The sequence below is a fragment of the Stegostoma tigrinum genome, chromosome 8, assembly GCF_030684315.1.
Source record: "Stegostoma tigrinum isolate sSteTig4 chromosome 8, sSteTig4.hap1, whole genome shotgun sequence".
Taxonomy (NCBI): Eukaryota; Metazoa; Chordata; class Chondrichthyes; order Orectolobiformes; family Stegostomatidae; genus Stegostoma; species Stegostoma tigrinum.
In genome coordinates this window covers 47472046-47498304 of record NC_081361.1, presented here as the reverse complement: position 1 = coordinate 47498304, position 26259 = coordinate 47472046, and the positions used below count along the sequence as shown (strand labels likewise).

General features: G+C 39.8%; 1 protein-coding gene across 2 annotated transcripts in view; it reads right to left on the bottom strand.

The window, feature by feature from the left end:
* pde4dip (phosphodiesterase 4D interacting protein) overlaps positions 1-26259 on the bottom strand; it is a 410955-nt gene that overhangs the window by 222620 nt on the left and 162076 nt on the right. The window contains exon 4 of one of the 2 annotated variants that reach the window (XM_048539238.2): positions 279-389. In XM_048539238.2, the coding sequence (XP_048395195.2) occupies positions 279-389 (111 nt within the window). Of the gene's footprint in view, positions 1-278; positions 649-26259 lie in introns of those variants that run through there. The other variant, XM_048539241.2, reaches the window with a different exon arrangement.

Here is a 26259-nt window from a genome sequence, read left to right as displayed (position 1 = left end):
CACTCGTCATTTGACAGCTAAATTGCAGATTACCGGTCTGGGCTAACCTTTTCCCTTGTGGGAATGTGTCTTGACACTTTGATACCTATCATTTGACAGTAGAATTATGATCATAAAATAACAAGGTGAAGGTTTGAACCTATGTTCTATCTCTCCCTAGGCATGACTTGTTCATTTTCTTACATTTTTCTACCTGGAAATACTGTATAATTTGACATCTTGAGTAGAATACCTTTTCAATGTTTTGCTCACACAGACTAGGATGTAAAGTTTCCTACCCTTTTGTAGATATCCTCACTGCTGTCTTCATATTTCTGTTGTATTCTCTCCTCCAGGAAATAGATCCTGAGCTTGAGGCTGAAGTTTTCTTTTTTCAAGTCATTTAGATGCTGGGAAAGAGTACGGTAACTGTTAGACATGGCAGGTGCTGGGGGGGCGGGGGCAATCAGCCGCCCCCCCCTCCCACTCAGTGTAGTAACATCTCAAAACAAACTAAAAGAAAAACCAAAGAAACATTGTAAAAGCTGTGCAAACTCTCTCACTACACAGTCAATGTGCTATCGTAGCACACGTTAGGGTGCAGGGAAAGCCAAAAGTTTTTTTTTATCCCAAAAAGGAATGAGAGGAATCTTTAACAGAGCAGCACACTGCATGACAAGTGTCGCAACTGATGTAAATCGATCCCATTACCAGCAAGAGGCCTTGACTAACTTCACATCATCTTATCAGTTTCACAGCAGCAGGTGCCTGCTAGTCTCCTTCTCCCTGCCCAGCGAATCAAGCAGACATTTTGGAACCACTTACAGAATTTAGAAAAACATGATTTGTATAATTTACTTTTGCAGTCATACCCAACATTTAATACTGATTTAATGCTAGGGATTGTGTCATCTGAATTAATTAAGTTAAATTGTTATTAAATGTCCATGTTACATTGAATACAAAAGCCAATGTTAAAACCATGAGAGAAAAACAGTAAATGCAGGAAATATTAAGAAGATCAGGCAGGACCTTTGGAACAAGAAATAGAATAAGTATTTCAGTTTCTTTCTTCAGAAGAGGGAAAAGTTCTGAATATGTCATTTTTCAGTTTTGAAAACATTTGTTTTAACAGAAGTGCTTATTTTGTCATCTACTTGCAAGGAGATACCACGAGCCAGGCATACTAAGGAGCTCAATTAAGATTAGCAGAGACAGTTCTAACTCAAAGTGTTTCATTGATTTCGTTACTTCAATTGCGCTGTGACGACTAGGTTACGAAGCTGGCAATAGATCTAGACTATCAATAGATAGAAGGAGAAAAAATGGTAAAGTTGTGACAATTTCTGTCATATATTGAGACTTGAATGTGATTCAAATATTGATCTATGTTTGTGGTATGTTCTTTGTATTAAGACACTGACGAAGAGCATTGTTCAACAGGAGGCACTGGTATTAGCACTGGACTGTTGATCCAGAGACCCTGATAACACTCTGGGGATCCAGGTTCAAGAGCCACCATGGCAGATGGTGGAATTTGAATTCAATAAATATCTGGAATTAAGAATCTAACAATCACAAATCCACTGCAGATTATTGAGGGTTTTTTAAAAAAACCTATCTGGTTTGCTAATGTCCTTTAGGGAAATAAACTGCCCTCCTTACCTGGTCTGGCCTACATGTGATTCCAGACCCACAGCAATGTGGTTGACTCATAACTACCCTCTGGGCAATTAGGGATGGACAATAAATGTTGCCTAGCCAGCCATGCCCACATCCATGAATGAGTAAATTTTTGAACAAGTACCTCGAGCTAATGAAATGATCCAGTTGGGACATGGAGGGCTAGTAGTGAGTAGGGAGCAGATATACGTGCTGTTTTAAACAAAAATGTAAATAAATGCTTTGCAAAGCAAAAGGTTCAGTGTCTAGTTTCATACTTCACCACCACCTCATTTAGGATCAAATTGACAATGTACGTTGTTCAATGTCTGACTGCAGATACAATTGTAGACATAAACGTTAGGTTCGAAAAAATTATTCACTGTAGTACTTTTCAGAAAATAATCTGCTGAGTAGAATAGATCAAATTTGAGGTTTCTCAAAGAAAAAAAATGGATCTTTGCTCCACAAAAACCAAAATAACAGGTACCTTGAACAGGAAACTCAGGAAATTGCATACTATAACATTAGGCTATGTTTCACTTGGGGCAGCACAGTGGATCAATGCTGCTAACCATTGATTAGATTAGATTAGAATCTAATCTAATCATTGGTTAGTACTGCTACCTCACAGTGCCAGGAGCCGGGGTTCGATCCCAGCCTTGGGCAACTGTCTGTGTGGAGTTTGCATGTTTTCTCCATGTCTGTGTGCTTTAGCTCCAGGTGCTCTGGTCTCCTCCCACAGTCCAAATTCATGAGGGGTATAGACAGGGTGAATAGCAAAAAGCTTTTTCCCAGAGTGGGGGAATCAATTACTAGGGGTCATGAGTTCAAAGTGAGAGGAGGAAAGCTTAAGGGAGATATGCATGGAAAGTTCTTTACACAGAGGGTGGTGGGCGCCTGGAACGCGTTGCTAGCGGAGGTGGCAGACGCAGACACGTTAGCATCTTTTAAGATATATTTGGACAGGTATATGGATGGGCAGGGAGCAAATGGACGCAGACTGTTAGAAAATAGATGACAGATTAGACAGAGGATTTTGATCGGCGCAGGCTTGGAGGGTTGAAGGGCCTGTTCCTGTGCTGTAGGTTTCTTTGTTCTTTGTTCTTCATTCAAAGATCTGCAGGTTAAGTGGATTGGCCATGTTAAATTGCCCATAGTGTCCAGAGATGTTTTTGTTTAAGTGTATTCGTCATGGGAAAGCAGGATTACAGGGATGGGGTGGATCTAGGTGGGATGCCCTTCAGAGGGTTGCTGTGAATTTGATGGGCCAAATGGCCTGCTTCCAAACTGCGGGGATTCTATAATTCACTACGTTTGTATGTAATTGTCTGACTGCTGGGATAAGGCAAATGGTGCCCCCTGTATTTGTGCCTCAGCTTTTCATCATATCTCTTAACTAACTTGGTTGAAGGAATTGTGAGTTGCCTATCCAAGTCTATAGGAGATACTAAGATCAAAGGGACAAAATGAAACAGATTAAGTCAGTGATCAAAAATATTGCTACACTTTGGACCGAAGTGAAAGGAATCAGAAGCAAGCCTGTTAAAAGATAAGCAAAGCTAAAACTTATATTTTTACATACACCATGTTGCAGTGATTTCACTTAATAACTGAAGAGGAGTCTGTGCTAACACCAAAGACTGAGTTCCAACCTTTGATTTATTCATGAAATAAATATCAGTTGGAAAGCTCCATTTTCTATCCAGCTGAGAATGACTTTGAATAATTGTACTTGTATCTTGTCGACACAAGATGAACCTCATGTACAATAACTATGCACAGTACATAAGGTCCAACACTGCCTCCCTCGATACTATCTCTTTAATGTATGCATTTAGTGTGAATGCTGTAAATACACTAACATAGACTGAGGCCCAACATTCCATTTTCACCAGATAAAAATGGAATGCCAATATCCTAAATCCAACAACCTAAATATGAGTCACCAGATTTCAGGGCAGCTGTGAAATGTCCATTAACATTTCTACAGATATCTTAGCATTATGCGCTGTTTGCCTCTGATGTCAACCAATGTAGCTTACGTCTGTACAACAAAAACAGCAGTGGATTAAATATCTGTTGCTAAATGTGTAGGGACTGACACTTGTGATGGAATGGGGATGTTCTTATTTAGCAATCTATTGATTCTATATGATCAAGTCATTGCAGAAAAGAATATTGGATAACTATTATGTAATGATATGAAATTATGATCTTAGCCATATTGTGCTGTAAAATACTGGATCAAATTCCTCATCTTCTGTATGTGTACACAATATTTGATTATCTTGCCAGCTTCCTAAAAGCTACCTGAGAAATATGATTCCCTATGCAGACAGCATCTTATCAGCCTTCATGAGATAGCCATTCATTTTGTGTGCGTTTGGATGCTTAGAGCTAAGATCAGAGTGGTGTCCTTCAAGGGCAGAGAGGCAGTCAGCACTTGTTGGAAGAAGGTTTTCAAAGATCTCCTCAATTGAGACTCGATCCTTGCATGAGTGCCAATGAACACATCCCACTGCATATTGCACACCATGATCTCAGAATAACCCTGCACCAGTAGGGGGTTGAAAAGGTCTTTAGACATTTAAGAACCAACAAGGCTGCCAGTGCAGGTGAAATCCACAGCGAAATACTAAAATACAGTGGAAAAGCACTCTTGGCATGAATAAATCACCTTATCTCCCTCTTCTGGAAGGAGAACATGCCAGGGATCTCTAAGATACTATATTTGTGACTATGTTTAAGCCAAGACTAATTGCAATAATTAAAAGGACTTGACCTGCTGTCCACCAGAGGGAAGATCAGTGCAAGAATCATCTCCACCTCCTTGTGTCTGAAGAGCTCTTACCTGAGTCCCAATTTGGATTTCATCTCTCAAGAGGTATCTTCACAGCAAGACAAGTCCAAAATACTGCAGAGAGCAACAGCAATTGGTGTTTATGACCTGCTTTGCCTTCATAAAGGTCTTCTACTCTGTCAACCGGGGGGATTATGGAACATCATCCTCAAATTTAGTTGCTCAGAGAAATTCCTCATGATCCTCCACCTGCTGCATGATGACATGCAAGCTGTGATTCTCATGAATGCAAAACACACCTAACACAAGCACAAAGTGGAGTTATTGTAAAGCTGAATTTGATTATCACACCAATGTTCTTCTCTGCCTTTCATGTCACAAATGCCACCTTACCTCTTTGACTCGCCTTACTGGAGTCGTCACTCTGCAGGACAAGTGGGAAACTGTTCAATTGATATCATCTCCAGTGCAAAACAAAGATTGCCCAATCTCCACCATCACGTTGTAGTACACAGACAATGCTTGTCTGTATGCACAGAGGTTGGACTCTGAAGTGCTGTCAGTGTGTTCATGCAGTGGTGTAAAAGAACGGGCTTTACACTGGACATCCTGCAGATGAAAATCTTCTAGCAGCCTGGTCCCCCCATGTAGAACTGCCCCCTGTGTTGGGTAGCCACACTGCTAGTGAGCTATTGGTTAAGATGGATAATTTCTTGACAGCCCCTTCTGGCAGGCATCTGTGATGAAACCCAACATCATCTCCACTGTGCCAGCACAGCCCTTGGCCATGTAAGGAAAAAAAAGTTTCAAGTCAAAAAAAAAGTTTGCCGATGATACAAAGATAGGTAGGCAGGCAGGTAGTACTGAAGAGGCGGGGAAGCTGCAGAAAGATTTAGACAGTTTAGGAGAGTGGTCCAGGAAATGGCTGATGAAATTCAATGTGAGTAAATGTGAGGTTTTGCACTTTGGAAAAAAGAATACAGGCATGGACTATTTTCTAAACAGTGAGAAAATTCGTAAAGCAGAAGTACAAAGGGATCTGGGAGTGTTGGTCCAGGATTCTCTAAAGGTTAACTTGCAGGTAGAGTCCGTAATTAAGAAAGCGAATGTAATGTTGTTGTTTATCTCAAGAGGGCTGGAATATAAAAGCATCGATGTGCTTCTGAGGCTTTATAAAGCTCTAGTTAGGCCCCATTTAGAATACTGTGTCCAATTTTGGGCCCCACACCTCAGGAAGGACATACTAGCCCTGGAGCATGTCCAGCGGAGATTCACACGATGATCCCTGGAATGGTAGGTTTAACATATGATGAACGGCTAAGGATCCTGGGATTGTACTCATTAGAGTTTAGAAGGTTGAGGGGAGATCTAAAAGAAACTTACAAGATAATGTATGGTTTAGAAGGGGTGGACGCTAGGAAGTTGTTTCCGTTAGGCGGGGAGACTAGGACTCGTGGGCACAGCCTTAAAATTAGAGAGGGTAAATTTAAAACTTAAATGAGACGACATTTCTTCAGCCAGAGAGTGGTGGGCTTGTGGAATTCATTACCACGGAGTGCAGTGGAGGCCGGGATGTTGGATGCCTTCAAGGCAGAGCTCAACAAATTCTTGATCTCAGAAGGAATCAAGGGCTACGGGGAGAGTGCAGGGAAGTGGAGTTGAAATGCCCATCAGCCATGATTTAAATGGTGGAGTGGACTTGATGGGCCGAATGGCCTTACTGCCACTCCTATGTCTTATGGTCTTAAGTCAAAGACCTCAAGTACAGCACCAAGCTCGTGGTATACAGAGCTGCATGTTACCTTGCCAAATTTATGACTCAGAGACATGGACAATGTACACCTCAAACCACTGGAGAAATATCATCAATGAAACCTCTGTAAAACCCTGAAAATTCACAAGCAGGACTGTTACTCTAATACCAGTGCCCTCATTCAGACCAATATCCCTTGTATCAAGGCACTAGTTATGGTTAATCAGCTGTGTTGGGTAGCCACACTGCTTGTCAGAACATTCCCTAAACAAGCTATCTACTCTGAGCTTCGTCGTAGCCAACAGTTACCAGGATGGCAGAGGAACCTCTTCAAAGGTGCATTCAAAACCACCCCGAAAAAATACAATGTCCCCACTGTCATTAGATATTACTTAAATAAAGCTATAAGACAGGAAAATAAGTAACTAGTAGTTTGCCAACAATTTCAAGGATCTCCAGGAGACCCTGGTGGAGGCTAAGCACATTGGAAGGAGTATGCAATAACCTGAGAGTCTCATCCACCCAGCTTAGCAAACCTGCCCCAACCTATGGCAGTGAGTGAGGATACAATATTTACTCACTGCAGAAAGTCATCCTTGGTCCTGAGGGTATCTATGAAGAAGTGAGCATTGTCTATTATTATAGGTAGGTATTTAACAACCCAATTGCCATTTCATAATTATACATCTCCATATAATTTGTATAAATGAAGACTTGTGACAGCTGCATCGCCAGCTCAGCCATAATAAAGATACCACCAATAAGTGTCTGTGCCTCACTACATGACTCTGAGAAAGATGTTTAAAAAAGTCCTACTCTAACTACCATCCCAAAAGAAGACGTCCTTCTGTGGTTTTTAAATCTACCCATGGCTCTGTAGGCTGGAGAAGACCTATTGAAAATTGGTGTGAATAAAAATGTAAACGTTGTAATGGCATTTTTCTGCTGGAAAAGTGGACTCCCTGGCTTCATTATAACAAATACCCTCTTCTGCCAGAAGGGGCTAATTTATAAACCCATGGAGGCATCCCAGATCTAAGCACTGACACTTCCGATGTTAAGTCATTGCTTGGATTAAAGATCTAATTAATATCTGTGTCAATTAATCCATTTAGTGGACTGATGCTTTTTGGATAGATCACTGACTTGTTCAATTACAGATGACCATCCAAGAGGCACCAAGACATCAGGGCCCTAAAGGAAAAGGATCAATATTTTAAACCTAAAAACTGATGAGAGGTATTCCACACACAAATCATGAAATATCAGGAAAATTATCATGAGATGGTAAGACAGAACCTAAGAGATCCAGCAATATTCTAAAATTGTGAGATATGAAGCTTTTTAAAAGGCATAAAGGTCATCTTCAAAATGCTCTTTGTTCATGTGATGGATTTCCCTTGTTAAGGATGGCAGTGCCACTATCAACTCTAGAAAGCATATTCTGAACAATTCTTCAATCCACTATTGCACATGATGCAATGTCCTGTGGTCGAATCCGTGGGTGAGCCCCTATTGATGGGGGAGTTGCAACCATCAATCAAGTGAATAAACAACAAAGCCTGGAACTCTGTGTTATTCACCTGAAGTCTTCAAAGCTGGTGTACTTCATATTCTTCCTGTGGCTTTAGAAGGGAAACAAACCCCATTGAAGTTCAGAAATTTGATAATGATAACTTCAAAAATGTGCTGTGGATTTTTTAAAAATTTGTCTTGTCCAAAGCACAGAAAATGCTGGAATGCGTTAGCCTGAATCAATTACTTCCTGCACCTGAGGGTTTGACTGAGGTCTTCCACAGGAACCTCGAATATTGTCCAAGAAAAATGTTGAGAACACTAGTAGCTCTTCATTGCATTTATTGACTGAACCAATACATAAGACTCAATTGATTGTAAGGGTCTGTGGATTGTGCTCCAATGGTTTGGTTGTTCAAAAAACTGAATCATAGTCTTATAATTGCATCATGGATATGATTTACGTTCTGAGAAAGAGATTAAAAACAGACACTGCAAAATTTAGCTGGTGTGATGATACCATCCCTTTTAAGAGATGTTCTGTTCTGTTTCTCTTGAAGAGGAATGTTGACACCATAGCATTGACATGTCTGCTTCAAAAGTGGTGGGTAAACAGCTTCGAGGTTGTTGAGTGTTATTTTAAAAATTAGGTAAAAGAAGCATGAGTGGGTGGAGTCAGGCTCACACAGACCCAAGGTTTTGTTTTTGCTTTCAGTTGGGTTTTTGGAGTTGAAGTTGATAGATACTGCTCTCTCTCTCTCTCTCTGCTGCAGAAAAAAAAGCTTAAGTTCTCCTTCTGATGCTAGATTGTTTCTTTTGGTGTTCTTTTTTCCTGGGCTGGAGTTAGCATGTGAGGAAAATCATTTCGCTAAATTTGCCTTTGCCAAAGGCGCATGTATGGGATGCTGCTATATTGGATCAGTTCAGGACTAATAATTAAATAATATATTCTTTTATTTCATTTTTTATTGAGTTAAAGTTATGCCAATTCTTTTCCTTTGTTTGTATTTTAACTGTGTTGTAAGAATAAAGTGTGTTTTGCTTAAAGCCTAGTAGTGAGCTAATTGCATCACATATGGAATACAGCCTTTAAATAAGATAAAAGTTAAGGGCTAGGCTATCTCCTTGATATATTTTAATGGGGTTTGGTCTGGTCCATAACAACGGGGAGAAGCAAGGCTGTGTGATGATTTCCATATTATTTACAGTCTTTCATACTATGGCTATTCACCTTATCAAATATCAGGTGCTCTCTGATGTCAACATTAAATACTGTCCAGATAGAAAACTTTTTAACCTCATTTGCTACCATGTTGAACCTGAACTAACCATTGTTGGTATAAATGATTTAGTTTGCAAATGTCTACAGTGCCATTGCCCTCTCTGCAGCATGTTTGCAAGCCGTTCTTGATTTCTTCAATTCTACATACAAGAAACTAGACCGTTGTTGAATGTTGTCGAACAAAACTTATAGCAACCTTTATCTGGTCAGCAAAATATTCTACCTTCTATCCGGTTAAAGACACTCTGGGAAATATACGTTGGGAAGTGCCTTTCATAAAGACTGCATTGATGAGGAGATTTAACAGCAGATCAGCTGAGTTAGTACAGCTTTTACAAACTGTTACAGCTCTGACAACAAAGATTTCTCAAGTCAATAGAAGTTCCAGTGTACTGACCATGCATCAGATACGCATTAAAGCATCCCCTCAGCAAACCCTCTGTTGTATTCTCTGGTTTCAAGGTAAGACTTCTGAACAAATGTTGGTGTCCTTTTTGGAGCTGGATCCACACACATTCAGACAAACTTTGGCAAGTCATCTTTAATAGACTGCTCAGCATATCTGTTTGGCCATAAACCACTCCGACTAGATTCAGTTCTTTCAACTCAATGACCAGCATTCCATGACAGTCCAATGAAACAATTAATGACACTTCTGCTCTCCTAGCACAGAGGAATTAATCTAGACAAATAAGAAGATTTGACCTTGGCTTGATCAACCAATCCAATTCTGATCAAAATCAAGCCCAAATCATCTGTGACTTGAATGGCTTAGTACACACAGAGCTACTCAGTTACCAACTAAGCCAACGGGACAAGTTTTGGGTTGTCTTCCCTTACCAAGCTATGAATCCTGCACAACATTAAACCTAAAAATTGTAGCAGTGATGCGTTTGTGTGACCAGAAGAACATGGGTTTGCCTACTTTACCTTCTAATCATTGAGACCAATCCCAGCTGCATAAGTAATGGAAATATGGGGCAAATTCACCACTCACTCCATGTATGGAAACTTAAACTGTAACATTTTAGATCCATGTGGTATTCTGACAGTGAGCTAGCTACACAAGCTGAACAGAAATAACCAGAGAAGCTGAATTAGATCACTGCTTAAAGACTATGAGGAAGAATTTCAATATAGTTCTTTTTATCTGTTGCCACAGCTTGGATAAGAATAATGGTGGGAAACAGGGTGAAATGGTGCAACTGGCGAATTTTAACAGTTAACCTTGGTTCTCCTGGGATTTCATTGATCCTTCCTCAGAAAATCCTTGAGCAATTTCTAGGCAGTCATAGCACATAGGTTCAAACAGAAACATGAAAATATCTGAGCTGGAGGTGAAAATTATATTGAGTTTGTTGATATTAGCAAGTTGTTATCCATTATATAACAAATCACAAGGGAACTGACAACTGTGGATGTAGAAGAATTTGTGTTAGATGTACTATGCTGAAACTTCTGATTTACAGTCATTACAGGGTTACTTTCACAAATTTGTTCTTCAGTGTTCCATCATAAGTTTGAGCTTATAAAAAAACCATGTTTCTAATGTTCATTCATGAGATTCGATCATCAGTAGCAAGGTCAGCATTTACTGTCCATTCCTAATTGTCCTTGAGAAAGTAATGGTTAGCTGCTTTCTTCACTCTTGCAGACTGGCCTGCTAGGCCACATCTGAGCAAGAATTAACCACATTGCTGTGGGTCCAGAGTGATGCATGAGCTACATTGAGTAAACATAGCAGATTTCCTTTCTTAAAGAATAGTTGTGAACCATTACAACAATTCAGCAGTTCAATGGTCACCATTACTAACAGCAGTTTTTCTTATTATAGATTTATTTAATTAACTGAATTTAAATTCTCCTGTTGCCATGCTGAGATTTAAAATAGCATGTCCGGATCAGTAATCCTGTACCTTGATTAAGGAATAAGATATATATATACTCAACTTTGAAATGTATGAAAGCTATTTAGGTGTGATGTATGTGGAGAACAAGCACTAGTCTGGACCAGTTGGCCTAAATGCACTGTCAGTTCCACATGTTTCAATGTAGTTTCACTTTTGATATCGACAAAATTAAAACACCGCTCTTTTTAAAATTTAACAACCCAACAAGAGATTGATATCTCATTGATGTTTTCTTAAAAGTAGCCATTGAATTATTCTGAGTTAGTACAACAATTCCTACTCTCTTTAATGTACATGAATATCTATTCAGAAATTGAGAGGAAACACTCATTTATAATGGCATCACATAAACAGCATGACTGAAAGATGTGTGGTTAAAATTACTTTCTAACTGCTAATTATAGTCCAACAGATTAAACCATGTATAAATAAAACACTGACACTGCTTTGGAACAAGTTCATCACATATAAAGCACAAACATAACAAAGTCACACCAAGGTTACACGTTACAGAAGAATAAGGAATCTTAGGACAGAAGACCAGAACATAGAAGACCAAAATACTGTTAACTCACTCCCTTGCCTCTGTAACCTCCTTTTCTTTAGGTCCTTCCATTGCACATGCCATCCTATAATTTGAGGGGACATACATAGACTATGTTCCCTCATCGGTGCCCTGTAACTGATCATTAGTAGGTTTGCAGAGGTAATCAAGTATAAATTCCCTATTTTTTAAAATCCCCTTCCTGTGTCGGTTTCTGAAAGGTCTAAATAAGAAGGAAAATTCCAAATGCGTAAAATTTTCCCACCAGGGGACGCAGCACAATAAACAGAAAGCATCAAAGCAATTGCCTGGTGCTAAAGGGTTCGTGGCCCACCACATGAATGGCAGATGAGAAACTAACTCAAGCACTGTAATCAAAGTCCAGTTATCATGCTGTTTACTGGTTGGTCACTGTCTGGAAAACTTACACACTAACTTCTTGGAGAAAGTGTAAGAAGTATTTCTTGTTTCACTTCAAATTGTATTCTTAATAAGTACAGTTGGCAGATGTCCGTGATTGAAATTAGACCACTCTTCTAATTTTTGCACACACTGTTGCTCTCACACACAGATTCAGCATAACACAATAACACTTCTTCAATATTATCCCCAAAATCGATCCCATTTGAATTTCACACAAGTCAACCATGTGGCTACCAGAATTGAAATTGCCAGTTCAGTATTATTTGCTAAAAAAATGTCTGCCAAGAAAATGTCTCAAGTTAAAACATCAGGAGTCAATTCTTAAATGGCCTGCCTTCAGGCAGAACACACATGTACTAGCATACTGAAATTGGTTTAAGACTGTAGTCAAATCCTTGCCACTAGCTGGCAAGAGTAAATGGAGACTAATACCTCATCATTGTTCCATTACATTCAAACTCAGGTTTCAGAGTTGATAAATCCATTTAGATCCAAATATAATAGCTTTTTGTTAAAAGAAGAAGTGTTTGGAATAAATGTATTGTGTTAAATGCTCTTGTTAAACAAATTGCTTATATAACTAATAAAAGACCAGAAAACATGATTACTCCACTACGATGGAGCTTTTGCTAGATTTCTAATTTGAAATCTATGAATTGAGCTGAAATCTACGAATTTAGGTGGAGAAGAGAGTATGGGTGGGGAGGTAGGGAGGGGATAAGTCAATCTGGGAGGACGGACAGGTCAAGGGGGCGGGATGAGGTTAGTCGGTAGGAAATGGAGGAGCGGCTTGAGGTGGGAGAAGGGGATAGGTGAGAGGAAGAACAGGTTAGGCAAGCAGGGCAGACAGCAGATGGAGTATACCACATTGGCGAATGTGCAGGCGAACATCTGCTTGATGTGGAAAGTCATCTTGGGGCCTGGGATGGGGGTGAGGGAGGAGGTGCATCTGCTGTACCTGGTGTGGCTTCCTCTACCTTAGGGAAACCAAGCAGAGGCTTGGGGACCACTTTGCAGAACACCTACGCTCAGTTCGCAATAAACAACTGCACCTCCCAGGCGCGAACCATTTCAACTCCCCCTCACATTCCTTAGACGACATGTCCATCTTGGGCCTCCTGCAGTGCCATAATGATGCTACCCGTAGGTTGCAGGAACAGCAATTCATATTCCGCTTGGGAACCCTGCAGCTCAATGGTATCAATGTGGATTTCACCAGCTTCAAAATCTCCCCTCCCACCACTGCATCCCAAAACCAGCCCAGCCCATCCCCGCCTCCCTAACCTGTTCTTCCTCTCACCTATCCCCTCCTCCCATCTCATGCCGCACCTCCACTTCCTGCCTACTAACCTCATCCTGCCTCCTTGACCTGTCCGTCCTCCCCGGATTGACCTATCTCCTCCCTACCTCCCCACCCATACTCTCCTCTCCACCTATCTTCTCCTCTATTCATCTTTGGTCCACTTCCCCCTCTCTCCCTATCAGTTTCAGAATCCTCTCCCGATCCGCCTTTTCTAATGAAGGGTCTTGGCCCAAAATGTCAGCTTTTATGCTCCTAAGATGCTGCTTGGCCTGTGTTCATCCAGCTCCACATTTTGTTATCTCGGATTCTCCAGCATCTGCCATTCCCATTATCTCTAGCAAATTCCTATGTTTGTTTCTGTTACAATTGGGAACAGCAGATTCCATGCTCAATACTTGTTCCATCATTCTTTTAAATAAAAAGATATAACCATTCTTGTTCCCAATTACATAGGTTTATTTCTGGATAAATGCTGCTAGTGTCAATTGTTCAGGTCAAACTTTTGTTGAATTAATTTGAGTATATTACGGTATCAAGCTAAATTTGATGATGCAATACTCCTGTCGGTGAGGTTCACATCTGTGGAGTGTTTTGCAGGAACTCAGGTATGGAGACCTCCTCACCTAATTCATGGCATGCACTGTTTTACACTAAATATGATGGAGATAAGATCATGGAACGTATTTATTAGGTCATAAACAGAAGGGTGTAAGCCATAAACGTGGTGACCTTTGTTTAGCAGGCTAACTGCAGGCAGTAAATGTATGAATTGCCCTGACTTTATTGGAAATCAAACTTTGTCATTCAGACTACAGTGTCAAAATGTTTAATTTTGAAATTATAAGTTAATTAATTTGAAAATCTAAGAAACTTCAACTAGCTTCTGTTGCTTTAGACATGAGTAACTTGAGGTACAGCCTAGATTTCAATTCTGGGAATTACTGATGGAATTTTTTTCAGGAGGTCTTGGAATTGAAAATATCTGAGCAGATGGGTATACGCCCTGATTTCAGCAGGTAGAGAAAGGAAGAATGGGGGTCTCCTAACAGTTGTAAATCAGAAGAAAAAAGGCTATAAAACGTCAAGGGCATTTGTGAAGCAGAGACACTGTGCAAGAGGGCAATGAACCAGGGCTGAGTTGAAAAGTTGTGAGGGTTTGAAGAAGTGCTGAAGGATCGCTTAGCCAAAGGCTAATGGGGGTTCCCATGAGATTTCGTAACTTGGAGAATAGCTGGAACACTGAGGGAAAAATAAAATGAATTTCAGAGAGCTGTGGAACCTGGGAAGTAAAGGAACACTCAAGATTCTATTAAACAGTCAAAACTGTTATGGAGGAGGTGGAGAGGAGGAGGCAGGGGTGATTTTCAGGAAAAATGGAAGGTTATGTTGAGATTTTTAGTTTAAAGTTTTTACAAGTATGTTTTGTGTTTTTTTGGTGTAAATCATGGTATACGCCCAAGAGGGTTTGTTGAGATTGTAGCGTTTGCTTTACATATTTCTTATATAGTAAAATTAAATTGTTTTGGAAATGGAATTTTGTGATATAACTTCCTTGAGTTGATCCCTGGGTGCTTGAGTTTCTTTTTAAATGTTCATAGTTTCTTCGAGGGAGTGGTAATGGCTCAGCGGTTAGCACTGCAGCCTCACAGCGCCAGGGACCCGTGTTCAATTTCCGCCTCAGGCGACTGCCTGTGCAGAGTTTGCACATTCTCCCCATGTCTGCATGGGTTTCCTCCAGGTGCTCCGGTTTCCTCCCAAAGTCCAAAAGATGTGCAGGCTAGGTGGATTGGCCATGCTAAATTGCCCGTAGTGTTCAGAGGTGTGTGGGTCATAGGGGGATGGGTCTGGGTGGGATGCTTCAAGGGGCCATGTGGACTTGTTGGGCCGAAGGGCCTGTTTCCACACTGTAGGGAATCTAATCTAATCTAACAATGTCAATCATCATAAGCTGAAGTGAGCACTGGTTATCTGCAACAATTGCTCAACTAGTAGCAGAATATTCATACAGGAAAATGCTGGTCCAACACTTTAGTGATGTGTGTGACACTCTGAGCACTCAGAACTGAATCTCACTAAGATCAATATTCATGGTTCCCGATCTCAGATAACCATATGAACTTGTCTTTGAACTCAACATAAATACTATCAGAAGTAAGTGGCTTAAAATAATTGGAGAACATGATAAAGACATGTAAAATTTAAACTGGGGTGTCACTTAATCACTGCTTCTTGAAATATCACGTTGTTTCATAATCTTTTAAATCCTGGTTTTATGCTGTACAATGGGCCTTTGATATTTTTTCCTGAATTTCTTTGCATTATGCATCTTTCATTTGTGATGGTAAGCTACTGTGAAGGAAACAAAAATCCCAGACACTATTTGAAGAACAGAATAGAGCTTTTTCAATATCCTTGCCAAAATGTATTCATTATTCCTCAATTTGTTCTGCACTAGCTGATCTCAGCTGGGGTGATGGTGCTGTAATTAACTTTGGCACAGCTGGGTTTGGAAGACAAGATAACTAAAGTATTTCCATTAATAAAAAAGCAGTGCTGGAAGTAATCAGGCAGCATCCGTGAAAACTAAACAGAGTTAATGTTTCAGATTGATGATCTGTCATAGATTATACTCCTGATTGTTAAGCAGAATCTTTTAGTGGAATTTAATAAGCTCAAACAGTGCTCAAATATGCTGCAACTTGTAATCAAGTATGTCACTGGCCTTCACTGTCAAGATTCACACACATGGCCAGTTGGGTGAAGCAAGAGATCAAATGGTAGACAAGGTGGTTAAAAAAGCATTTAGCATGCTTGCCTTCATTGCTCAAACCTTTGACTTTAGGAGTTGGGACCTCATGTTGAGGTTATACAGGACTTTGGTGTGGCCTCTTCTGGAGTACTGTGTTCTGTTCTGGTTGACCTGCTTGAGAAAGGGCATTATTTTATTGGAGAGCATTTGGAAAAGTTTTACCAGCATCTTGCTGGGAATGGAAGGTTTGAATTATAAAGATAGGCTGGATAGACGAAGACTTTTTTCACTGGAGTGTAGGAGGTTGAGGGTGACCTTATAGAGGTTCATAAAATCGTGAGGAGTCATAGAGAAGGTGAATAGCAAGGGTCATTTCCCCAGGGTGGGATATTTCAAAACTAGGGGTGATTTATTTAAGGGGAGAGGAGGAAGATTTAAACGGACATGAGGGGCAACGTTTTCTGCAGAGTGGTTCGTATGTAAAATGAACTGCCCGTGGAAGTGGTGGATGCAGGCACAGTTACATTTAAAAGACATTTGGATATGAATAGGAAAGGTTTGGATGGATATGGACTGAATGCAGGCAAATAGACTAGTTTAGTTTGGGAACATGTTCGGCGTGGACTTATTGGACTAAAAGTATGTTTCCATCCTGTATCACTTAATGGTTCAATAAATGTAGATGAGTCAACATTTGCAGGAAAATAAATGAGAAAACTTGCAGGAAAAGAAGAAAGGTGAATTATAGCATTTGATTAAATGAAACTTTAGGTAAATTTAACTGTGCAGTGAGCAGAGATTAGCCACTTGGGCTTTGCAAAGTGACATGGTTTATTTAGCTCTGTGGTAGAGATCTCTGATGGAAATAAGCTATGCACACCATCATGCTTCACACAACAAAATTATTGCAGTTAAACAGTACAACACATTCTGGCTTGGTTTTTCCGTTATTGTTTATATCTCAAGGTTGGATGAGTACATTGGAAAAATCAATAACTGCTGCTAGTAAGACAATAAATATGGAGTACTGAAGGAGATAGATTGATGACTTAACACATTTGTTTAGATTTAAAATTATAACCCATTTAAAAATGTCCTGTTGGAAGAAATAGTCATGTGCTTCTCCCCCCTGAAATATTTAGTTGACAAGGAAAAGTACAAAGTCACAAATTGTGTTCCCAAAATGTTAAATGTCAGGCAGTACTACAATCTATCCACTAGTCTAATACTGATACCGGTGACATGAGCTATGGAGGTGGCAGATCAGAGTTATTACACAAATTGTGTGTCACTGTGGGCTCTAATGAGTTCAACACATGCTCCATTCCTTCAGTGGATAGAACAGTAGTGTCAGTCATCTACTAACACCAGATATATTGAAAAGTAAGTCTATAAACAATGTGGTATTCAATGGTCTCTCTTGAGTATGGTTAAAAAGTGATTTCACACACATTGACAGTTAAAGTCTGTAGGAGATGGTCTCTTTGAGATATTGATGAACTGTTTGTCTGAAATATTTGCTGCGGTCGTCTTTAGTCTCAATATATGAACAGTAGGAGGGTATCTGCTGCCTGTGAAACTGTTCACTACACACAGGTTGACTCTTTCAGCTAAGGAAGGGAGAAAAAGAAAATAAAACAATTGCTTTGCCCTGTGTTTCTTCTCTGCTGCACAATGTTTAGTTACTATTCTCTGAGGTGTGTCCATTTCGGATAGGGTTCTTCTGAAATTGTATTGTGCCCTTTCGCGTGCAAAAGGAAAAGTCACAAATTTAAAATCAAATAGAAATAGCTGGAAATGTACGATTGGTCATTCAGCATCTTTATAAGAAAGAAACAGTTGTTCTGATGGAAGGTCCACCTCCTTAACATTAATGTAGTCTTTTCTTGCAAATTGGCCTGCAATTTAGTATCTTTTTTGTGTAACAATGTTATTATTGAATGTAATTTTCCAAGATCAGTCAGGAAATAACAAACCCCAAAGACATTAGAGGATTACATGTGAAGGAGAGTCATATTAAACTAAAAGGATGCTTATGTCCTCCTTGATCAAATGACCAAAATTAAACTAATCTGAGACTGAGGAATATGGAATGGATGACTCCAATAACCAAAACATGGCCTCATGAGTATTTCAAATAGAGGAAAATACCGAGAACCAAAAGAAGCTTAGGAATGACCAATTATTGAAAATATAGAGTAGCATTAAGTCAAATCTGACCTCTCACTCTCAGTAGCAAATTTTAACCATTATTTAGAACTCAACTCAAACATTGTTTCCCAGAGCTTGTTATCTCAAGAGGCACCTGCATAAGCTGGGCATGGTTCAGCATTAGAAACTGAGTTGGCACTGAATTGAAAAAATAGTTCAAATCGAAAAAGTGAGTACATTGATAAACAACATTTTGCATTTACATAGTGCCTTTAACACCATAGATATCACTTTCCAGCTGTGGTATTACATAAAATATGACACCAAGCCATGTAAGAAGATGCACAGGTGACAAAAAGCTTGGCCAAAGTGGTAGATGTTAAAGCAGCTCTTAAAGGAGGAGACAGAGGGATGGTTAAAGGAAGGTATTCTAGATCTTAGCTTAGAGCCTGGCAACTGAAGGCACAGTCCACTGTTGGACAATGCAACTTAAACTGGCAATGTAAATGGCATACGTTGACAGAATCGGAGGTACAGAGTTCTCAGAGGGTAATGTGGAAAGATGAAGTTACAGGGAAAGTGAGGGGGGGGTGAGGTCATGGAGGAATTGTGAACATGGGGTGCAGCCTCAACAGACGTAGGGTGAGTTGGGATACAGACAGAAGATGTTTAATTGAACAGCTATTTTCTGGAGTGCAGCAGGGAAAACATTGGAATAGAGGCAACTGGAGGCAAAAGCATAGATGAGTTTTTCAACAGGAGCTTGGCTAAGGTAGGTTCAGAGATAAACAAAGTTACAGGAATGGAAATCCGGTGTCTTGGTCACAGATATATGGGATCAGAAGCTCAGCTCAAGGCAAATAGAACAGCCTGGTTCACAAAATATAGCTAAAGGGGTTATGTTCTGAAGTGTTAACTCAGCGAGTACAATGCCCACAGGCATTTTTTTTGCAAACAATTCTGAACTTAAAAATTTAAGCTAAATAGTTCTCTTTAAATATCAGCAGTTATGACATCTGGAAATGTTATAAAGCGATGTAAAGGAAGATGGGTTTTTGGCAGGAGTCTGGGAGCCTAGTGTTCTCAGATCAAGAATGCTGGAAAACCAATATAATCGCAGACAAATGTGGCCCAGCTAGTTCTGAACGTTTTGCTGTGGTTAACCACTGAAAAAGATTTAGACTGCACTTCTTATGTTTAGCTTAGCACATACAGATATATTGCTCCATCAGCGAGTTTCTTTCCTTGAGCGTTTGGTGATTCTGTAGACTTACATTTATTAAAAAGTTATAATTGATTTGCTCAAATAGCCTAAAAGCAACCAGGAACTGAACAATCACTCTGAGTACATTAACAAACAAAAATATGAAGATATCATGCAGATAAAGACCAACTTGTCCATCTGGCTTGTCCCATGTCATCACGACAGATTATGTATCAAAGTAGACATGCCCTAGAAACTCAATCATTTAATCTCCATTAAAAGGTGAAAAACCTGAATAAAACCACAAGCAAATGAGGATGGCAATGAAATGTAAAGTTAAAGAAGCCAATATTCTATAGAGAGCAAAAATAATATCAAAGATTCAAATACTTTAGGCAAATTACTGCACATGTTGGAGATTTGAAATAAAACCAAAGTGCTGGAAATTGTCAGCAGGTCTGGCAGCAGTTCTGAAGACAGAAACAGAATTAACTGTTTAATTCATAGCTCTTCTTTGGAACAGAAGGGACCTGTAAATATGATGGGCTTTTACTTTGTTGAAAGGGGAGGAGGCGGGGGGATAGAACAAAAGGTATAGTCTGGTATAGCACAGAGGGCAGGAGAGAATATACCACAAAGATATCATGAAAGGCAAAGGGTAATGGCTGTTATAAAGAAACAAAGCTTTGGTCCAGTGTGTTTGTTAATGACAGAACAACTGTCTGAAAGCAAAAACATGAAAAATGATACAAACTGGTGGCAAAAAAAATCAAAATGAATTCGCACAGGTGACCAAAAGCTTGGTCAAAGAGGTAGATTTTAAAGCAGCTCTTAAAGGAGGAGAGAGAGGTGCGGTTTGAGAAAGGTATTCCAGACCTTAGCTTAGAGCCATAAGGCACAGTCCAGTGTCGGACAATGTGACTTAAATTGACAATGTAAACTGCATAAATTGAGAGAATTGGAGGCACAGAGTTCTCAGAAGATAGTGCAGCAAGCACAGGCAGCACAGTGGCTCAGTGGCTAGCACTGCTGCCTCACAACGTCAGAGACCCAGGTTCAATTCCAGCCTCAGGCAACTGTCTGTGTCGAGTTTGCATGCTCTCCTTGTGGGTTTCCTCCCAAAGTCCAAAAATGAGCAGGCTAGGTGGGCTGGCCATGCTAAATTGCCTGTAGTGTTCAGGGGCTTGTGTAGATAAGGTGGGTTTTAGGGGAATGTGTCAGGGGTGGAATGCTCTGAGGGTCGGTGTGGACTTGTTGAGCTGCAGGGCCTGTTTCCACACTGTAGGGATTCTATTGATTCAAGCTGAAGTTACAGAGATACAGTGGGATGAGGTCACAGGGATATTTATGACCAGGAGGTGAGGATCCCAAAATTAATGGTCTAAAATGGTTTAAAACTATGGTTAATCCATAGGCTTTGATGTGTGTAATGGGAAGATGAAGTGCTGTTCCTCCATCTTTCATTGAGTTTCACTGAAATATTACAGCTGACCAGGATGAGAATGTGTGGGAAAGATTGTATAAAAATGGAGTGTCAGGGCCATGTTTGCAAATTACACCTTTATTAAAAGTGTCTTAAAAGATCTGAATAAGTGTAAATATGCCACAAATTTTGAATGATAGATTGGTATGTGTAACACCATACATTGTGTTGAAAACAAAGATTGTCCAATGATGTGAAAAATAATGTAAAGTGCAGATAGAAACATCCATCAAGAACAGTGTGTTTTACACACAGTAATTTTCTGTTAATGCAAACAGTACACCAACAAAAACGATGTGTTTGAAACTTCACGTCAATTAAAGATACAATCCTCCAGGGTCAGGATTGGTCTCTCTGGCAAGAAACATTAGTGAGGTGATAAATACCAAAATTATGTCACAAAAGCACAAGACTTGGATAACATTGAAAAACTCTCAAAATGCCTTTATTTTTCACTGGGCAAAAACAATTTGAAATCAAGTACTGCATTTCTAGTGATGTAGGGAATTGAGTACAAATTATATTTAATTCTTTTTCATTTGAATCATATTTGTCTCATTACAGGACTACAGGGGGGTGGGGCAATGGCCTAGCGGTATTATTGCTGGATTATTAATCCAGAGATGCAGGTAACATTCTGGGCACCCAGGTTCAAATCCTGCCAAAGCAGATGTTGGAATCTGAATCAAATAAAATATCTGGAATTAAGAATCTAATGATGAACATGAATCCATTGTCAATTGTCAGGAAAAGCCCATACGGTTCTCTAATGTTCTTTCGGGAAAGAAAATGCCATCCTTACCTGGTCTGGCCTATACGTGACTCCAAACCCACAGCAATGTGGTTGGCTCTGAACTGCCCTCTAGGCAATTAGAAATGGGCAATTAATGCTGCCTAGCCCTCATTCCATTAATGAATAAAGGAAAATAAAAATAGGATCTCAGTCTTTGAGCAATCATACTTGATAAACTATCTGAATAATAAATCTTTCTATGATGCTATTTAGAATAGACTAGAGATAGAAAGACTTGCCCATTCCTTTTGTGCTTGCTAGTTTCCTTCTCAGCTACATCAGTGCTTGGCTGCTTTAGTATATTTGCTAGAGATGCTGGCAGTGCATCAGCTAAACTATTGTACATGGGATTCATTTTTAAAGTTATCTAAACATAAAACTGAAGAACTCATGCCTTTTGCTCTAATAAAATTCCATGCAGAAAACATTGGAGTCATAAGGTTGGTCTTCTTGGGAAATGTACCCATTCGAGGAAATGGGGCTTGAAAATACAATGCGATGAGCAGTCTTGTCTTCTTGACAATTATTTTAAAAAATCAACAAGTGATGGGCGCAGATGCATACCATGCACTGTAGCCTTTAGTCTGTGTCTCCTTAACTGACTGAAACCAGAATGCTAAATGCAAAATCTCCAAAGGTATATTATACCAGGTTTAGTGCAGATATTAATTCCATCTTGTGTAATGGAAAATTAGACTTAGTAATGGATCCCTACTTTGTACCAGCATTATGCTAAAAATATCATGCAGTTCATTTCTCCTGTGAGAAAACATTCTTAAATGTGTTTAATTTCATATCTAAAATTTCCCATTAGAGGACAAATCAGATTTTTCTTTTTTCACTGAACCTACAAATTACTAACACGATAATTGAGCCACCATGCCTTTTGTCATAGGATTCAAATTTGAATTCTGATCTTATTACAAACATTTGATTACTGTAGGGAAATTTTTATTCCTGGCAGTAAAGCCAGAGGCATTGATACAGCAGAATATATCGGTCTTATTTCAATATCTTTCTCAGTAGTGGTCAGGGTTGGGAAATGGAAAACTATGACTGAATTTGTGTGTGACAGATAAGGCTATGATTACGGGGTTGGTTAGCTCAGTTAGATGGCTGGCTTGCAATGCAGAATGATGCCAACAGAGAGGTTCAATTACAATTCAGGCTGAGGCTACTGAAGAGCCTTCTACAATCTTTCCCCTCACCTGAGGTGGTGTTTAACTACCATCAATTGTCCCTGACGAATGAGAGAGCAGACTTTGGTCAGGTAGGACTAAGGTGACTGCCTTTTAATACATAGAATCATTTGCAATTTAAACCTGGAATTCTACCACATTTTTTGCTTTCTGATTTCTCCTCTTTTTTTCCCCTAAGCCACCTCAGTTTAGGAAGCTAAGGAGGTAGATTTGATGGGAGTAGCTAAGAAAGCCTCCGTTTTAGAACTTGTGGGAACCTATTGCGTGCAAATGATCTGCTATGTCTCATATCACAGTAAATACACTTTACAAAATATTTAATTGGCTACAAAGTGATTTGGTGTCTGGTGGTAGTGGAAAAATGCCAAACAAATGCAAGTATTTCATTCATTTCTGGCAATTACCAGGGGCTGTGAACAACAGAAGATCTCGGAGGTTAGCTAGCTAGAATGGTCGTATATACTTTCATGCATTAATATTCTCGGCTGTTTGCATACAACAAAGATGCCAACCTTGTACTCAGATAATGTGTTCAAAATAAGCTAGGGATGCCAAGAGGCAGAGCCAGATCAAGTTAGAAGCCCAAGCCAACCATACAGATGCCTGCCACCTGTGGCAAGGCCTAAACAACACTATGGGATACATATGAAGCAGAGCAAGACAGTGAACAAGCACATATCACTCCCTGGTGCACTCAATACTTTCTATGCTTGGTTTGAGCAGAATGCCAGTGGTGTGGTGTCACTTGTCCCTACAGCTCCAGGCACACCTGTGCCCACTATCACCGCAGCAGATGACAGGTCGGTCTTCCTGGGAGTTAACCCAAGGAGAGTAACAGGCCCGGATGGAGCCCTCAGCCAAGCACTTAGATCCTGTGTGGACCAACGGGCAGAGGTATTCACAGACATTTTCAATGTCTCCATCTTACAAACCTAAGTCTCCATCTGCTTCAAAATGACCAACATCATCCCAGTACCTGTGAAAGCACATGCAACGTGCCTTAATGACTACCACCCAGTGGCTCTGACCTCCATAGCCATGAAGTGCCTACAGAGGTTGGTCATGGCCCACATCAATCTAGTCTCCCACCCTGCCTCAATCCCCTGCAATCTGCCTACCATCATAACAGGTCCACAGTGGATTCCATTTCCCTAGCCCTGCACTTCCCCATGGAACATCTGGAAACAAGAACACTTATGACAACCCCCTGCTTATCGATTACCATTCCGCCTTCAACACCATTATGCCCTCCAGACTGATCTCAAAACTCCAAGACCTAGGTGTCAGTTCTGCCCTCTGCAACTAGATCCTAAACTTTCTGACCCACAGACTGCAATGAGGACAGACAATTGCACCTCCTCTATAATAACATTCAATACTGTGTTGCAAAATTCTGAATGAACACCAGCCAGAAGTTTGCTGATGACACCACCATGGTAGGATGGATTTCAAACAATGATGAATCAGACTACAGAAAGGAGATACAGGCTTGGTGACGTGGTGCAATGAGAAGAACCTCTCTCAACATCGGTAAAACAAAATAACTGGTCACTGACTTCAGAAAGAAGGGAGGAGAACTTGTGTCCATCTACATCAATGGTGTTGAGGTTCAGAGGATGGAGAACATTAAATTCCTAGAAAAGATGATAACTGACAACCTGTCCTGGGACTTCCCACATAGATGCAATGGCCAAGAAGGCACAACAAAGCCTCTTCTTCCTCAGGTGGCTCAGGAAATTTGGCACGTCCATAAGGTCCCTCACCAATTTTTTACAAAGCACTATTGAAAGCATACTGTCTGGGTGCATCACGGCCTGGTCTGGCAACTGCTCTGCCCAGGACTGTAAGAAACTACTGAGGGTTGTGTGTATAGCCCAGATATTCACAGAAGCCAACTTTCCATACATGGACTCTATTTACTAGGCCCATTGCCACTGAAGGGCTGCCAACATCATCAAAGACCCATAGCACCCTGGCAATGCTCTCCTACAACCTCTTCTGCCAGGCAGGAGATACCGAAGCTTGAACATGTGCACCAGCAGATTCAAGAACAAATTTTTCCTTGCCATTATTAGATTGATGAATGGACTTTCTATCTTCAAATGATGCTGATCTTGCTAAGGTTGATCTTGCCTAGCACATGGCCTATGTAATGCAATCAGTTATGCATCAGTTTGCCTGTTTTCACCCTATGATCTGTATGTTCTTGCTTATTATGATCTGTCTGTACTGCTCATAAACAAAGCTTTTCACTGTACTTAGGTACATGTGAAAATAACTCAAATCAATTAAACATTAAATTTACTAATGCATTGAACCTGAGTACATTATGATAACCAACAGTAATTTTCTGGATATTACATGTCAAATGTCTGTTGATCCAAAAGGATGCTGATGTATGCCAATTTAGTTAAACTCCAGTGTATGTGCATGATTTTTCTTTTACAGCAGGGAGGTGAGGGAGCAGAGAAGTTTGGAATCTTGGCTGGCTTGTCTGAGGAGAAAAGTTGGCAAAACTATTCAAATTGGAGGAGGGTAATAAATGACTGTAATCCTTTCACATTACTCAAGGATGCCTGCAGGCAAATCTAAATTTGGAAGTAATAGAATTTGGAAAATAAATTTTCTGAGAGAATCATTTTTGGCAGACATGTTATTCCTTAAATTCATAAATCTGAAAGACCACCTGCCAATAGTTTATGTGATCTTTATGTCGCAATCATAATCTATCTCATAATCTATCCCATTCTTATTGTCTTAGCTTTTATCAATCTATCCTTGCTACTTTTGACATTCTTTTATCTTTTTCTAAGGCTTTAAGATTTTCTTCTTAATCCATTTTGACTGCTTTCAAGCTTTCAACCATTACTCAGGTTCTGAGAATACATTTTACATGGTTCCAAATCTATACTCCCAATTTTGTTTTCTGGTCTATATATTTTAGTTCTACCTCGTCTAGTTTAGAATCTGTTTTGTGTTTCACTTCATTCGGAAGAAGAGACTCACTAATTGTGTTTCACTATTAATGCTTTCTATTCGAAAAAGAAATCTGCTGCAGTAACCAGAATTTTTATTTAGTGATTGTTTTTTGTCTGTTTCCAATTCTGCACTGTTAAAACTTTTGTTCTCTTGCTAGAGGTGGATTAAGGTTGGAGCATAGCCCAGTTACTGCAATGTGTAAATCACATGAATAATTCCATCGTCTATTAAGCAAAATATTTGAATTAAATAAATGTATGTTAACCATGAACATTTTAAGTGAGCACATATGGCAGAGCTGCCCAGATGAGAGCCTGTGGCTATGGCTGATAAGTCTACTCACATGGCTGTAAGCCACAGCCCTAGGTATTATAATCAGTACCAGATTTTCAGCAAATTTTAACTTCTTTTAGCAATAGACATAATATTACTAAATAGACACAATTTATTGTGTCTATTATAGTTTATTTTAGTAGATATTCGAAATGCTGGTCGCATAATTATTAAAAAGAATGGTCACTGAAAAG